This window comes from Myodes glareolus, chromosome 25 (genome assembly GCF_982192425.1).
Source record: "Myodes glareolus chromosome 25, mMyoGla1.1, whole genome shotgun sequence".
Classification (NCBI taxonomy): domain Eukaryota; kingdom Metazoa; phylum Chordata; class Mammalia; order Rodentia; family Cricetidae; genus Myodes; species Myodes glareolus.
Window position 1 is genome coordinate 38852385 of NC_142050.1, and position 16591 is coordinate 38868975.

The 16591-nt window shown below is 40.6% G+C and overlaps 1 protein-coding gene across 12 annotated transcripts in view; it reads left to right on the top strand.

The window, feature by feature from the left end:
- The window catches only part of Mgam (maltase-glucoamylase), a 161078-nt gene that overhangs the window by 14387 nt on the left and 130100 nt on the right, over positions 1 to 16591 (top strand). For 10 of the 12 annotated variants that reach the window (XM_087901700.1, XM_087901707.1, XM_087901696.1 and 7 more), the window contains exons 2-5: positions 730 to 853; positions 2548 to 2669; positions 14527 to 14644; positions 16276 to 16385. In XM_087901700.1, the coding sequence (XP_087757826.1) occupies positions 730 to 853; positions 2548 to 2669; positions 14527 to 14644; positions 16276 to 16385 (474 nt within the window). Of the gene's footprint in view, positions 1 to 729; positions 974 to 2547; positions 2670 to 14526; positions 14645 to 16275; positions 16386 to 16591 lie in introns of those variants that run through there. The other 2 variants (XM_087901698.1, XM_087901699.1) reach the window with 2 other exon arrangements.

Consider the following 16591-nt stretch of genomic DNA (forward strand, 5'->3'; position numbering starts at 1 on the left):
CCCTATTTTATCTTTCTTAATGGGACAATATATCTTGGAAATGCCAGTGGTTACTCGGACCACATGAAAGAAAATAAGATTTTATGTTTCCTGGTGAAGATGCCTTGTCCTCTGTGCTCCTTTGCTGTCAAAACCATAAAACACTAAATCTGAGGAAATTTTGGATCCTATCAATTAGCTGGCATGAGGAGAATACACTTAATGACATCCAAACTGTGTGGCCTGTCTACAGAGCAGGCCCTTTCGGTAAGAGTGACTCAGATATAAACTAATGACGACATATACATCTCACTTTCATCTTTGGGAGACCCAACATCTATGAAAATTTATTTAAAAAATTGTAAAAGTCATTTGAAGGATTTATAAAAGGTGAATTTCAACCTTGGTTAGTTATTCCTTATTTACAGTAAGGAATCATTGTAAAAATATATGGGCGCCATAATTAGTGTTTTTGCTGGTTGCTTTGTAAGATTTCTTGTGGTTTGAAGATAAAATGTAATATTTTCAGGTTAAGATAGATGTAGTTTGAGATCTGCCTCATAGCAGTGTGGGATCAGGGCAGCATCTAAATAGGAATACTGCTAAAAGGAAATTGTTCAGGAACTGGGTTTTGTTTCGTTTGAAAATTTAGGTGGTGGAAAGTCTTACATACATTTGAGTTTTGGGATTAAAGATTACTAGTTATAATGAAGCCCATTTTAAGTTTAAAACTGTTCTCTCTCTTTCCAGATGGCAATACGAAGGTTTAAAAAGTTCAGCAAGTTGGAGCTCATCCTCATTGTCCTGCTGCTTTTGCTGTTCATCGTGGCTGTGGTTCTGATTGTGCTCTTAGCCAATTCTACTCCGGCAAATGGTAACGAGTGACTCTGAGTCTCCCAAGTCAGAGCAAACGCACCGCCTATGGTAGCGAAGTCAAGCCTTTCTATTGCGTCATGTATGTATGAATGCGGATGTGAATGTCCGCAGATTGCAGGTATCTTACTGAATATCCATAAACTACAGTAGGCCAATAGAGAGTAGGTTTAAATTCTAGAACTTTCATTTTCACATTTAATCAGTACACTGGACCTAGCTCCACAGTTGGCTTAGAAATGTATTTTCTAAATGTTATAAAATAATTATAGTTCTCTTAATAATGATAATGAACAATGAGCTGTGTAAAATGAAATACATGTATATATTTACTACACATCAATTCAACTATTTAAAGCCCCAAATTGATTCTTAAAAACCTACTCACGTTATTTTTATCGAAAGTTTTTTGAGATAATATATCTCAAGAGATGGGCTAGGGTGTGCTGAATGATCCAGGCTTCCCCATCTGCCTCACACAGGAATCACCAGGCAACGAAGAGCCAGCCTGTGACTACTGTCAAACCATTTTTTTTTTGATTCATTCTACTCAACCCCCAGCTACATCAATTTCTGCTTTTTACAGAAAACAAGATTAGAATATCAAAGATCATTAAGCATGATAGTTTCACGATTCTGAAGAGGGAGCTAAAGCCTCATGCAGAAGTGGGACCAAACACAATTCGTTTAATGCATCGTTTTCGAACTGGAAACCCCAGTGCAAAGAAAAGACAACTGGAAGCAACATTTTCTTGTTATAATGTCATTGTTTATTAAGATAGTACCATAGATAAAACTTCTTCCCTATTTCAGTGTGCAATAACAATGCCCTTTCTGTTTTACTGATCTTTACATTAGAAATCAAAGTTTTGTAGCCCTGGGTTAGTTTCTAGACTTGCCTTTTGTCACTTGGCATTTATACTTCCAAAAGAACGCCACCACTTGGAAGTGTTCTAAGGGACTGTTGCCCAAGAAAGCAGAATTGAAATTGCTGTGCTTAAGACAGCACTTTTACTGTATTCTCTCTGTGTATAGCTCCTGCAGAGGTCCACAGACTCTTCTATAAGGGCCAAAGATTAAGTATTAGATTGTCAGAGCTAGTGAGGTGATGGTTTAGTAGTAAAAGACACTTTCACCAAGTTGATTATCTGAGGTCAATCTCTAAAAGTCACATGATGGAAAGATAAGACTGAGTCATTCAGGCTGTCCTTTGACCTTCAGTCAGTCTTTAGATTGACTGGCTCATCTGGTTTCTAGTATCAAGTGTACCGTTGCCATGGCAACACAAAGTAGTTACCAATAAATGAGCGTATTTGTGCTCCAGCTTAATTTATAGAGACAGGTTTTGACCTGATTTGACTGACAGGGTATGACTTACTGACATAGCCTAAAGTCAAGTTGGTGTTCAGTTTTGCAGCCTTCTAATGATGGAGCACTTTGTCTTGTATGTCCCGTATTTCAGGGGACCCCCACCAAAGAAGGCGATGATGTTGGTATCTACAGAGGTAAATACAGTTAGTAAGAACAAAACAAGGTGTTATGAAGCAAAAATGCAGAGCTTTAAACACATGGAACTAGAGAGCAGTCAGGAGAGGAATTAACAGCGTTGGAAGTGCAGAGAATCCTGGTCCTCCTGAATACCTGTGGCCATAATTCCAATTATTTGTGTCTACTTTTGTGATATGACTCTCCTAGATCCTGAGACAACCAGCACCCCAGAACCTACAACCACAAGAACCACTCTCAGGCCTCCCAACTGCCCAGTGCTAAGTGAAGAGGAACGGATAAGCTGCATTCCTGACAAGACCCCTGACAAGGTGTGTGCTGGGCACCGTGTTCTCAGTTAATAATTCCTAACAAGATGCAGCTTCTTCTCTTCTTCGTATTTCTTCTCTTTGTTGGCCTCGCTTTTTCCCCTCCTCCTCTTCTTCCTCTTGCCTTCTTTTTTCTTCTCCATTTCACCGAAAGTTGTGTGTGTGGCAGCATTAGTAGCTCACATAACTTAAACTGCGTCCATGTTTGTATGGTCATGTAGCATCAAGGGAAGAAGAGCTAGAATAAAGCCTTGGGTTGCCAGGTTCAGCAAGTTATATCAGAGAAAGAAATGATCATGAATTTGGTGTGTGTTCCATGTAAGGTTTTAGACTTAGTGAAAGTGTGTTTGTCTTTTTTCATGTGGCTACACTTGACGGCCGTCCTCAACTTTCACCACCTCTCTTCTTGCTAGAATTGTGTAATTTCAAAAGGTTATCTGTGGTCTACAAAAAAAATTATGCATGTGCACAAAGCATGACTTGACATAAGGACAAAGTTTCAAGAGTTAAACTTTGGAAGGAAGAAGGTAATTAATGCCAGAGTGAAGGGCTTGCAGGGATGTGGCACTTTAGTACAGCATTTCTAGGTCCCCAGCTTATGCAGATCTGAGAGAGTGTTATGATAATAAAGCCATTATTGCACAAGATCTGTAATTTACATTCCGAGAATCAAGATTATATCCAAATGAAAGCAGAGTACAGCCTTCTGAGCGAACTCCACCCAAGTGGACAGATGGTATCAGTTGCACAGCGGATGCTGGCGGCAGGTGTTTCTTGGACATGTGTGACAGTCACTCTGTTCTCACAGTGCTGGAACGATCTGTGATGTTCTAGAAAGTGACTGCCCCCACTCCTGGGCCCTAGTGGATTGCTTTTAATGAGAGGATGGGATGTAATAGCGGTGGGTGTGCATCACAACGGTTCTTTTGCTTATCTTGCAAAGTAGGCAAAAATAAATAACTAAAAACACAAAGGTACCTGAGAAATAAAATGTCAGCCAGAAATCACGTGCATCCAAATACCTATAGGTGTGATGTTTTATGGCCCAACTTTTGATAGCCATCTATTCTACCTATCCAGGAGTGCTTTATTGTTGCACAGACTTTGTAAACAGGAATATGACTGGGGTCTGTTGGTGGAAGGCAAGGAGAACAATGTTGGAAGAGAGTAAATAGGAGGCAAGGAGAACCATGTTGGAAGAGAGTAAATAGGAGGAAAAGAGAAGGGGAGATCTTGGAGGGCATAGCAGGACTCAGAAGTCAGAAGGGAAGGGTGTTATGTGTTATAGCTAGCAACAGCCATCGGGGCTGACAAAAGGTAGATAATAGTGACCGAAAGGAAGGAGAGAATGAGAGAAAGGAAAAGAACACAGAAGGGAGAGTGATGAAAAGCATCTTAGGTATGGGCCCGGAACTAAAGAGAACTAAGAAAAGATTTGACGGACAGAAAGAAAGAACGGGATGTGCAGCAGGCACTTAAACTCCGGCTTTGTCCCGTGGAACTGAAGGTGAATTCAAGGTGGAAGCAGTGGTCAAAGCTGCACTGGTGGGGCTGGGGGCCTATCCTGCTGAACCGAGCCATTCTGCACAGCCCAGAGAAAGCAAGAGTGTCCGGGGGAAGACTGCCAAGATGTCAGCGTAAGTCGGAGCTTGCTGACTGAGTCCCGGCTGTCCGCATGCGCTTTGTTGTGGGATGGACAGCTGTGGTCTAGATGTGTTTTGCCAAAGCAACGTATTTTTTTTTCTTTTTGCACTGGGTTTGTAGAACGTTGACTTAAATCAAATAAGTTGTTAGTTTCACATGATTCTAGGAAATGAGTGTAGCACGCAGCCCCCAGAAGCAGATCATGTTTTCACTATATTACCCTTACCGCATTTCATCGCTGCAGGCTTTCGTTGAATTTCAAACGTCGTCAGTGCTGCAGCAATGTTTCAGCCCGCTGTTTTAATACTTCGTTACAATTCTCTCCAGTCAAGGCGCTGCTCAGAAATGGACCATTAGATTTTCCAACATGATGCAGCATCTGAATAACCTTGTGATCTTTATGTTCCTCTGTTGTCTTGTGTCTCCTTGGCCCAGCTGGAGGGAAATACTGCCACATTCAATGGTCTGTTTTCTCACAGAAGATGTTTCTAAGCTTAAGTGGTACAGTCACTATGTGACCTGTGTGCCGTCTATTGATCTAGTGGTTATGTTATTGCTGAGAGTCTGAACGTACGGACGATAGATGTGTTAAAGGGTTGTATGGAGGTGGATAGGAAGCAGTGATGAACTCAGACGACAGACAGAGAGGAAGGTTCCCTTGCCGAGGCCATTGCGGTTTAATTGTATCCCTCTCATCTCCTCTGTCTTAGAACATTATTAATTATTAATTAATTATAAATTAACATTATAAATGTCTCTGAAGATGATTTCTGGTTGTGGATACAATTGTTCCTCGCTCTTTTTAAAAATGTGCTTCTAAGATTTATTTTATGTGTATAGTGTTTTGCTGTGTGTATGTGTGTGTGTGTGTTATGTACATGCCTGATGATGCCCTGGGAAGTCAGAAGTCAGCCTTGGAGTCCCTGTGGGTAGAGTTAAAGATGGTTCTTAGCCTGCCACGTGGGTGCAGGGGACTGAACAGCTGGGTCCTCTGCAAAAGCGCTGGTGCTTTATCTACTCAGCCATCTCCCTAGCTCCTGTTTCTTGCTATTTATTTATTTAATCTTATAATTATTTTTATTTATTATTATTTATTATTTTGCGTTTTTTTTTTGAGACAGGGTTTCTCTGTGTAGGCCAGCCTGTCTGTGTAGACCAGACAGAGATCCACCTGCCTTTGCCTACCAAGTGCTGGGATTAAAGGAGTGTGCCACTATTCCAGGCCTTGTTTCTTGTTCTTAATGGGGGTAGGGTAGTGGATACCTGTGATGAGGACTGAAGATAACTCTGAGTCCTTTTAGGAGAATTTTTAAAAATTGTTTCGCTTTTTACTTCTTATTGATTTTTATTACATGTGTATAAATGTATATACTAAATACAAAATATATAATATACCTACTTAAAATTTTATTTTGAAGAGACTAGACTCTTAGAATCTTTTTTCATAGATTTTTCAAGACAGGGTTTCTCTGTAGCTTTGGAGCCTGTCCTGGAACTAGCTCTTGTAGACAAGGTTGGCCTCGAACTCACAGAGATCCGCCTGCCTCTGTCTCCCACGTCCTGGGATTAAAGGTGTGAGCCACCACCACCTGGCTAGACTCTTAGAATCTCTTTTAAAGAGTCATTTATTTTTTGAGAATTTCATAATATATTCTTGTCCTTTAACTCCTTTCTTTGGTTAGGATACATTTTTATTAAAAATAATGTTTTAAAATACAGTATATTCTAATTATAGTTTCTCTTCCCCCAACTCCTTCCAGAATCTCCATACTGTCCCACCAATCCAAATCCACAACATTTCTTGCTCTCTCTTGTTAAGCATCTAAAAAGCAATAAAATAGAAGTAGGCAAAATAAGAACAAACAAACACACTCAGGAAAAGGAAAGAGCAAAAAAAAAAAAAAAACCTTAAGAAACACATGTAGATCCAGAGACACACACACATTCACATGTAGAGAAATCCCATAAAAGCTAGAATCACACAAAACTAGAATCATAGTATTTATGTAAGGGAAAAAAGTCCCCCCGAAAGCATTTTGAAACAAAGAACCTCTAAAATGCCTTAGAGTTCTTTTAATGTTGGCATCTTCTGCTGGAAATGGGGTCTGCCCTCAAGAGTGGTTTGCATACCCAGTGAGACTCCATTGGAGAAAATTAATTCTCCATTTGTGAGTGGCTATCAATCGGAAAGAGCTTCTGGGTTAGGGATGGGGCATGTGTCCACTTCGCCTCTCAGCAGTGAGGACCCGATCAGGCCCAGGTCTGTGCAAGCCCAGTGCATGCTGCCACAGTCTCTGTGAGTTCACACATGCGTTGATCCTGCCATGTTTCGAAGGCCTGTTTTCTTGGTGTTGTGCATTCCCTCCGGCTCTTACACTCTTTCTGCTTTCTCTTCCTCAGGGTTCCCTGAGCCCCGAGGAAAGGGAACTGATAGACATATCTCCTGAGGACAGAGTGTTCCAAGCTCTCTCATTTTCTGAACCTTGTCCAGCTGGTTCTCTGAACTTATGCCCATCTACTGAAGGAGGAAGCTGTTCCGATGATGGCTGAGTATGACCCTCGTCTGAGATTAGCAGAACATCACGATGAGTCATTTTATGGCTGCCTTCCTTTCACACCATATTTCCATTCCCAGTACCATGGCTAGACTTCCATTCCTCCAGGGACCTCCTCGAATCTCCTCTGAGTTAATTTCTTCTCTCCTCTGCTCGCACATGCATTAAAGCTGCACATACCCAGCACTGCTACTTTTATCAGTTCAGTCTGTGTATCAGGTCAAGTTCAAATCATTTTTCCTATTATTGCAGACCATTTAACCTTCTAATGCCTTTGTAATCCATGTGCAGGTTTAAGAAACAGATCTTGACATAGACTTCAGGGCCATCATTTACAAAACAGGACATCTTTCTCCCCCTCTTGTGAGCCTTTTATCCCCAGTCCCAGATTTTATTTATGGCAGGGACCAGAAATATTTAGCTCAAGTCCAGATATTTAGCTCAGGGAAGGGATATTAAATAATAAATTTAAACACTTTAACTTTTCAGTGTTAGAGTTTATGTGATTACATGGGAGAACAAATTTGCACGCTTAACATAAGCTGCGTACTCTAAATCACTATGGTAGATGATTAATCTGAAAGCAACTGACATGAATTTTCCATAAACAGTAGTGATAATCTTACGATATAAAAGGCTAACTTTCAATATTCAGAAATGTTCTTATATTTTAAAGAACATACACTAGTACTGTCCAGCCAGAGTTCCTCGAAGCAGCAGCAGACTAAGACCCCAGACAAGAGCACCACTTCTCCGATGTGCTCAGATCCCAAATCTGAACATGACACAACCTCAAGTCTGTTTGTGGGACTTTGTAACTCATGGCTCTTCCGAGAACCAACTAATGGCTATGCGCTGATGTTGTGCAAACCCAGAGTAATTTTTAGGTGGAGGCTCATTATTCTATCAGCAAAACATGCTGTCTTTGTTGATAAGTCATAAAACTTGATCACGTAAATACACTGATAAGAAACTGAAACGTGGAAAAAGATGTCACGTTTCTTTGCCTGCTATTTCAAATCCTTATCAGTTAGTGAGACAGTGTGTTCAGATAAACACAGTCACTAAACAGTGATATTAAGCACCATTAACCTCTGGGATTATAAACAGTTTTTGAGATGTATTCTCTTAGCTTTGAAAATTTCATACATGTATGGTTTTCATATTTACTCTTCCCTCCAAACTCTTTTTGGATCTCCCCATATCTCCCTACCAAATTGATACCCTCTTTCCCTCCCCCCATTGCTTAAATACTTTAAAATTATGATTTCAAAGGTCATGTTCTCTGAAAATACCTCTTAGTCTGATTTGGAGACTTGAAAGTCTGAATCATTGAATGGCAGAGAAGGTGTATTTCTTTAAAATTTAGCTATCAGGCACCAGAAAGATGGCTCAGAGGTTAAGAGCACTAGTTGGTCTTTCAGAAGTCAGGAGTTCAAGTCCCATCAGTCACATGGTGCCTCAGAACCATCTATAGTGAGACCTCGCAGCTTCTTCCTGCCTGCAGGCATACATGTAGGCATAATGCTGTATAAATAATAAATAAACAAATCTTTAAAAAAAATCTGCATGGAATAAAATGGCCATGTTCACCTTTAAAACCTTACTCAAGATGCACATCTTTTAAAATAGCCTATAGTCTGCATATTTCCGTCACTCAAGATTAATTTTATTTATTTATTTTTATTGCTTGTTTGTTTACTTATTTTATGGGTGTATGTGTTTGTGTGTTCATGTGCTTCTGTGTACACGTGGAGGCCAGAGGGCAGCTTTTAAGAATTGATTTTCTCCTTCTAACATGTGGGGGCCTAGGGATTGAACTTAGGTTGTAAGGCTTGACAGAAAACACTTTTATGCTTTTACCTTGCTGGCTCAAGATTGATTTTGTTTGTTTATTTCTATTTTTTGAAGAGTTGCTGGGCATACAAATGACCAGTGACTGTTTTGGGGAGTACAGATTAATTTGGATTCTTTTATTATTGAGTACTTAACTTCTAAAATTTTTGCTTTGGCTAGAAAACGGGACACTTCTGCTCTTTATGGAGATTTACTCATTCCACAGTTTTGCTTACAACATCAGATTGTCCGAGCCCTATAAACAATGAGTGTCGTCAATGTGAAGCCCATAATAGCAGAGTACTGACTTGAACTTTTCTTACATCAATGATATAACTATTCAGTGAAGTGTGGATGACCGGGAGCCCTCTGATTAACACCTAACCCACAGACTCTGGGTTTGACTGAATATCATCGTCTTAATAAATTTTGTGTTGCTGTAACAGAATACTCAAGGCTGAGTAAATTATAACAAACAGAAGTTTACTTCTCATAGTTCCGGATGCTGGGAAGTTCATAGTCCCACTGATGCAGGTCTTCTTGCTGCATCCTAACAGGGAGAGAACGGAAAAGGCATTGAATCCCATTCACGAGGTAGAGACATCAATTGTTGATCACTGCTGTTAAGGGGTTCCACCTCTTAACATTATCACATTGGCAGCTCTCGAGCTCTGGAGTGGCTGCTTTTAACATAACAGAGTCACTAACATTGCGCTGAACCCTGCTATCTCAGAGCACAGCCTCTCTGTTTAGGTAATCTTATGTGTGGTGCATATGTATGGATGCCAGGAGATGTCAGTCTCTGCTCTACCAACCTCACTTTATTCCCTGGAGACAGGTTCTCTCATCGAACCTGAAACCAGGTTGGTAACCAACACAGCCCCCAATCCTGTTGTCTGTCCCCACAGCACCGGAGTCATCCATGCATGTGGCTGTGCCTGGATTATTTTGTGGTACAAAATCACAGTGATCATGTTGCCATTCATGATTTTATGGAGTAGAGACCCATGCAGGGTTTGACTTGATCTCTTTTATCCTGCGTGCTGCTGGCTATGGTAACTTACTGGCTTATCCTGGTGACTGATCTGTGCTGGTGAAGCGATTCAAGATGAGTTCACCCGTGCATCTGGCACCTTGGCCAAAGCAGCTGTGAGGATGTTTCTACTTGAGTACATTTCCCCCTTCATGAGGTCTCAGAGACTCTTAGAGGTCTCTTCATCAGGTAGGGAAATTGAATTTCTTTTATGATAACTCAGGGCTGCAAGAGACAGGGGACAAATCTGCCTACCTCTTCCTAGCCAGGCTCAGGAACAGCATTGTGCAGTCACAGGCCAGTCAGACTCAATGGGAAGAGCAACCTCCACCTCTTTCTATCAATACTGACAACATTATGTTCTAGTTTTACTTTTTCTTTTCAGTCCACTTGTTATATGAAATACTTCTTTGTTTCTCCTCTTCTATCACTCTTTTCTCTTTTTTATTAATTTTTTTATGATTTTTACTGTGCTATACACTTTCTCCACTCCCCTCTCTTCCTCTCCTCTTCCCTTCTACCCTCTCCCACGAACCCCAATTTACTCAGGAGATCTTGTCTTTTTCTACTTCTCATGTAGAGTAGATCCATGTATGTCTCTCTTAGGGTCCTTTTTGTTGTCTAGGTTCTTTGGGGTTGTGGATTGTAGCCTGTTTTTTCTTTGCTTTATGTCTAAAAGCCACTTATGAGTGAGTAAATATTATGTTTGTCTTTACGGATCAGGGTTACCTCACTCAATATGATTTTTTTCCCGAGATCCTTCCATTTGCCTGCAAATTTCAAGATGTCATTAATTTTTTACCCCTGAGTAGTTCTCCATTGTGTAAATGTACCACATTTCATTGTTCATTCTTAGGTTGAGGGACATCTAGGTTGTTTCCAGGTTCTGACTTCTATCAGGGACATCTAGGTTGTTTCCAGGTTCTGAATTCTATCCCTCTTAAATGTCAAGACAAATAAGAGCCGGGCAGAGTAGAGATTGATTTCATTTTAAAACGGGGGTTTCAGGATTTGATTTCTCTACATCTGTGCATCCAGTCATCTGTGTCTTGGCGATAAAGCCTAAATACGCTTGCCCAGGACCCCATGGCTGAACAGCCTACAGATGCCGAATGCCTTGTATAAATTAGTGTGCCATTTATAGAGCACCTCCATGTGTCCATGTATACTGCTATACTTACACTTCTAGCCATTTTTAGATAATTTGAGATGTCTGTTCTAATTTAAGTGTAGGTAAAGAACTGATATGTTCTGTGGCTTAGGGGATAATGATAAGAAAAAAACAAGACTGTGTTCAATATTGATGCCCTTGTTTAAAATACATTGATCCAAATTTGGTCAAATTCTTTGATGTGAAAACCTGTGGACACATAGGAGTGAATATATGCCTGTTGGGTTAAAAAGTAAAATGGCTTTACATTTTTCTACACTGTCTCCTAGTTACCCAGGAGTGTGCCTTAAAAGTGGTCCATTATGTGCTCTCTCTCTCAATTTCATTCAGGGATTTGACATATTTTTCCCCATGTATTTTGATTCTTCTTTTTTGGGTCTGTGTCATATCTGGCCTGTGATTTGTTCTGTGTGGACTGCAGGCTTTGTATCAGTCAGGAGACTGTACCCCCAAGTACTGAGTTTGGGGAGCCTTGTCTGATATGAATACTGCCTTTTACACACCATTCTTCTCACTTGCTTGTCTTCGGGGACTTTGTGAGCCTAAATTTTAGCTGTGTCTGCTATAGAGAGTTTTCTGTTGATTTGCTTCTCTTACTATAATTACATTTCTTTTCCTGTTTAGCACATTAATTGCACAAAGCCCAGGACTTCATGGGGTCATTTTCCTGGTGTATAGTCTCCGTCCTCTTCCTCTCGTGTCCTCCCCACTTCACATCTTAAAGAGTTCCCTTTCATTTCATGTCCTTTCCCCCATTAATTCCACATAGAAGAGAAAACACATTTGCAAGTCTTGTTCCTTTGTTTACAGCATGTATTTATTGTTGAGGCAGTGTCTGGTGCAACCAGCACGGCGTGGCTTTGAATTCTCTGTAGCTGAGGATGACCTTGGATTTCTGATTTTTCTAGTTCGTCACCGTAGTGCAAGTGACGGTGCCTGGAACATGGTACCCGGGACTGAAGCAAGGGCTGTGTGCATGCTGAGCCGTAGCACCAGCCCCCATCACGATGTCTCTAGGTCAAGCCACATGATAGCTGACAGGACTGCTTTTCCTAAGGGTTTCTTCTTCCTGCTTGTGTCTCGCTCTCTGGCTCCTTCTTTCCCTTACTGGGACTGAAGGTTCCTCCCTAACCTGGTTTCCCCTCCCTGTTGTATTAGTAGTTACACATCCTGTACTGTTTGGACAGTGTCTGTTGAACTTTAATCCTCACGTTGAACTTGATGTTTTGTGCCTGAAGTCTGCTTTCTTTCCTTGTGCCTTTGTTCTTCCATAGCATTCCCCTGCAGTTGTTCCTAGGTGTCCCATGCCTTCCATATGAACCCTGCCTTGTCTCTCCTCCCTCTTCTTACTACTGCTCAGCTCCACTGCAGTAGCCGGTATTTCCGAGTTGACTAACAGAGGTCGATTATGCTCTCGCTATGTTTGTCTCTCTGATCTTTGTTCTTTACAGTTCAGTGAAAAAAAGAATATATTAAACTCTGGTCACACGTAAAAGCCACCCCACTTAAAGTCCTTCCCAGCACCTTTTCCTTTTTTCTCTGCAACCCGAGGCATCATCTGAGTGAGTTTTGAACATCACAACCACTGATTAAAGTTTAGATCTCAGTAAAATGGCCCTACAGGAAGATTAACCTCATAGACACCATTTTATTTTCATTTTCACAACAGATAAGACATGCTACTTTAGACAGGCTCCGAAATCTAAAAGATTTTGAGTTCTGACATGATGCTGCATGGAAAACTTCATGCAACGAAACATTGTTTTGTGGGAAAAATTATTTAAGCCTATTTTACAAGCCCTGGGGTTATACTTGGGTGGTAGAGTGCTCGCCTAGCATGCAGGAAGTCCTAGGTTTAACAACAGTACTGTAAAAAATGGGGTGGGAGAGATCAAAAAAGTATTTCAACTTCAGGCATATATGTATTGCATATAAAAACAGGTGAACTCTGTGTTTAGAGAGTTCTATTCTCAAAATTTTTTTTCATATATATAAATATATGAAATCCAAAAGTCTAAAAAGAAATCTGAAATTCAAACCATTTATTGTTCTTGTTCTAAACATTTTGAATAACAGATACTTATTTGTATTGGCCATCATTATAAAAATTAGTATTCATCTAAATGCATTTGTTCTTATATCTCATCATTTTTTTCACTTGCCACCTGCCAGACATTGACATATTTTCATTATCCTATGTCTCGTGGTACTCAGAACACATTAAAAAAGAAATGGATAGTTTGTGGTTTTGATTTCTCAGTTGTTACGAAGTCCTTAGCAGGACTTTCACATCTGTAGCTCTTCATGCTATGGACTTTGAATTCCATATCTGTAAGGCAGAATGACAGGATATATTACTCATCTATTGCTATGCAACAAATTATCCCAAAGATAATGGCTTACAGGAACAAATCTGCTTTTCCTTGCTTTCTCTACTGAAAGTCTGGTTGACTTTGGTTTGATTGGGTAACTGCACTTTTGTGAGTCTCAGAACCCACCCTGATGGAGTCTTCTGAGAGTGCATTGATGCTTTTAGCTTACCCATGTGGGTTATTTTCATGACTCTGCTCTGTGGAGTTGGACTTAGAAGCTTGCTTTGAGGTCCTCCCTATGTGGCCCCTTCCATGATATAGCAGCTTGCTTTTTCCATAGTAGGTGCTCCAGTAGAGAAACTGAAAGAGAGTGAGTGAAACCAAGGCCGCCTTCTGCCTGTGGTCTAATCTAGCAAGTGCCTGTTTCCTGTTAGCTGGGAGACACTAGCCCCAAGCCCACACATAGAAGGAAAGATTTCTCTGCACTGTTTATGTTCATTCTGGGTGGTTCTTTAAAATTAGACTCAGACATCAATTGTGATATAGGCAAGCATCTTCCTTAAGGCAAAATTATACTCTATTTGGGTTGTCAAGAAAAGATTACTTTCTGCCTTTGGGGGAGTTGAGATTTTATATACATGTATATATATATACATATATGTATATATATAGTCACATGTGTGTAACATATATAGATATATAATGTATAGACTTAATAGAATTCTTTCTCAAGTCTTTAAAAAGTAGTGTGGTCTTTCCACCTAGTCCTTCCGAAAGTTCCAACGAGGTAGACCTGGGGACACCCGTAGACATGATCTGTCCTGACTTTATACCTTGCATTCTGCTTCTGCATTTGCTGTCCTGAGTTTCTTTAGTTTATACACAGAGATCCCAAACAAATGCTGACAACCCACACTGCACACACAATAAATAAACAACAAATAAAGTCAAATCAAGATTGGTTTGAGTTGAAAGTATCTGGAGAGTCTATTTCTGTCATTTTTCTAATGCAAAGATAATCTGCATGAGGCTTCATTTATAATTTTTGAATACCGGTACTATACGTATATTATGGTTTAGAACTTAAAACGGTATGTATCAGCTTTTGTGTGTGAGACATACATTACGTTTCCTACACCGTTTCACAAGAAGGGTGCTGAGAGGAGAACTGGAGAAGTTCTGCCTCTTGGTGTCAAGTCTCATTTTTACAAGTGAATTGCCGATAGATAGCACCATCTCAAATGAACTAATATGTATTTCCTCAAATGTAACGAACTAATTGGAGTTAACAGTCTAACCTCTGTTTCAGGACACATGTGACCAGCGTGGCTGCTGCTGGGATCCCCAGGGAGCTGATCGAGTACGTTGCTACTACTCCAAGGATCATGGCTACCAAGTGGAGAGTGATCCTGTGCTCACAAGTACAGGTAGGCTGGAGGCGGTGCCCCAGACCTGGAGGCTAGGCTCCATTCTAGAGGACGCCGGCGGTAGCACAGAGTACTGACTGCCCTGTTGTCATGCTATATATGTGACAGAAACGGGCATAGCTCTTATCAGTGGTTAGATGCTATTTTGTCATCAAGCAGTGAACACCCTCTGCCTCAGAACACAGACAGTGTTCTGTTTCTGGCTTCCTTTTTTATATATAAATATTGATGTACTTTCTTTCTTTTTTTGTATAAAAGATTTTTATTTTTTTATTCTTCTCTCATACAATACATCCCCTTTCTCCTTTCCTCCCAGTCTTTTCTCACTCCCCATTCCCCTAGATCACTGATCCTCCGTTTCCCTTCAGAAGAGAACAGACCTTCCAGTGAAATCAACCAAACTTGGCATACTAAGTTACAATAAGACTAGAAGTGAATCCTCTACCAAGGTGGGGCAAGGCAACCCAGCAGGAGGGAAAGGGCTCCAAGAGCAGGCAAAAGAGTCAGAGACGCTCTCACTCCCACTGTTAGGAGTCCAGTAAAAATCCCACGCTACACAACCACAGCGCACATGCAGAGATCTGTCTTCACTTTCATGCACTTTGTAACTTTGTCACAAGCTGAGCAATTTGTTCCAGAAATGTGAAGTCAGGTGCTTTGCTATCATCTCCTAACAGTTTCATCTGAATTGTAGGAGGGACAAAATACCATTTCTGTATCAACAGGTGGGTTTATAGCTTCAAGTTCTGAGAGGCTGCCTTCCACTAGTTAGAGGTAGATACAATGCAAGTTGTCTGAAAGTTTAATGATAAAATTAAACATCCGTGAAACTCAGAAGCAAATTAAATTTCAACAAATTAAATAATTATTATGATTATTTTGGTTACCAAGTTCATTATTTTTAAGGTGTGCAATAAGAAAATAATAATCTCCAAGGTTCCTTTCAACCTTATTCTGATGTAATTTTTATGAAATGGAAACAGTTGCAGTTTTATAAGCATGCTTCAGAAGTCACCTAGTTAACGTCAACCTTCGTGGGCTAATATACTTCCTGCTCCCAAACAAAAAAGCATCATGATGAGCATTCTGGGGTGAGGGTGACAGTGGGTACCACTGTGGGAAGGTTCCTAGTGTAAAGGAAGGGTGGGACTCTTCAAGGCCTCAGCTCTCTGTCCGTGGGCTGTTTAACGGGGGACTTGACGTCAGTGTAGAAGATGCTCTGTAATGTACTGAGTACATAACTGAGAAAGAATAGCAACTGAGAGCCTCATGGTCGTTCTTCCTTGCTGGTCAAGGGGTTCACCGCAGAATTGCAACTGAGAGCACAGAGGAGTTTGATCCACACGGGATGAATCATGATCACGTAGCATAAGAGTTAGCCCTTTGGGGCGGCGTTTTCACTCAGATCTTATAGAAGAGGGTTGTGTAGTTTTGGACACAGTACTAACAGTATTACCTTCAGGGTCCAGTCCAAGATGGTGTGTGTACAAGGGGATATGTATTTATATCTTCCCTTCTTTGGAAGACAAAGGTTTCTGTTTGCCCCTTTGCCCCGAAGTTTAATTTTATGTGGCCACTATTTGCAAATGTACAGAACCATCTCTGAACATCCTTTCTCCTCTACATGATAGGATTCACAGCCCAGTTGAAAAACTTGCCTTCTGCATCACCGTTTGGAAACAACATCGAAAACATCCTGCTCACTGCGGAGTACCAGACAGCAAACCGCTTCCACTTTAAGGTTGTAGTTTGTTTTTTAAAAATCCTTTAAAGGGACTCTTCTACCTCTCAACTGCAGTTCCTGCAATGAAGGACATTTTACTAAAGGAAGTGTCATTCCCTGGTGTAGTCATGTGGCCTTTGTTTGTCAAGGACTTTGATAGCCTTCTTGCCTTGTGGTGACTTCCTCAATACATATAGAGTTTACCAATGAATTTCCAGTTTCCA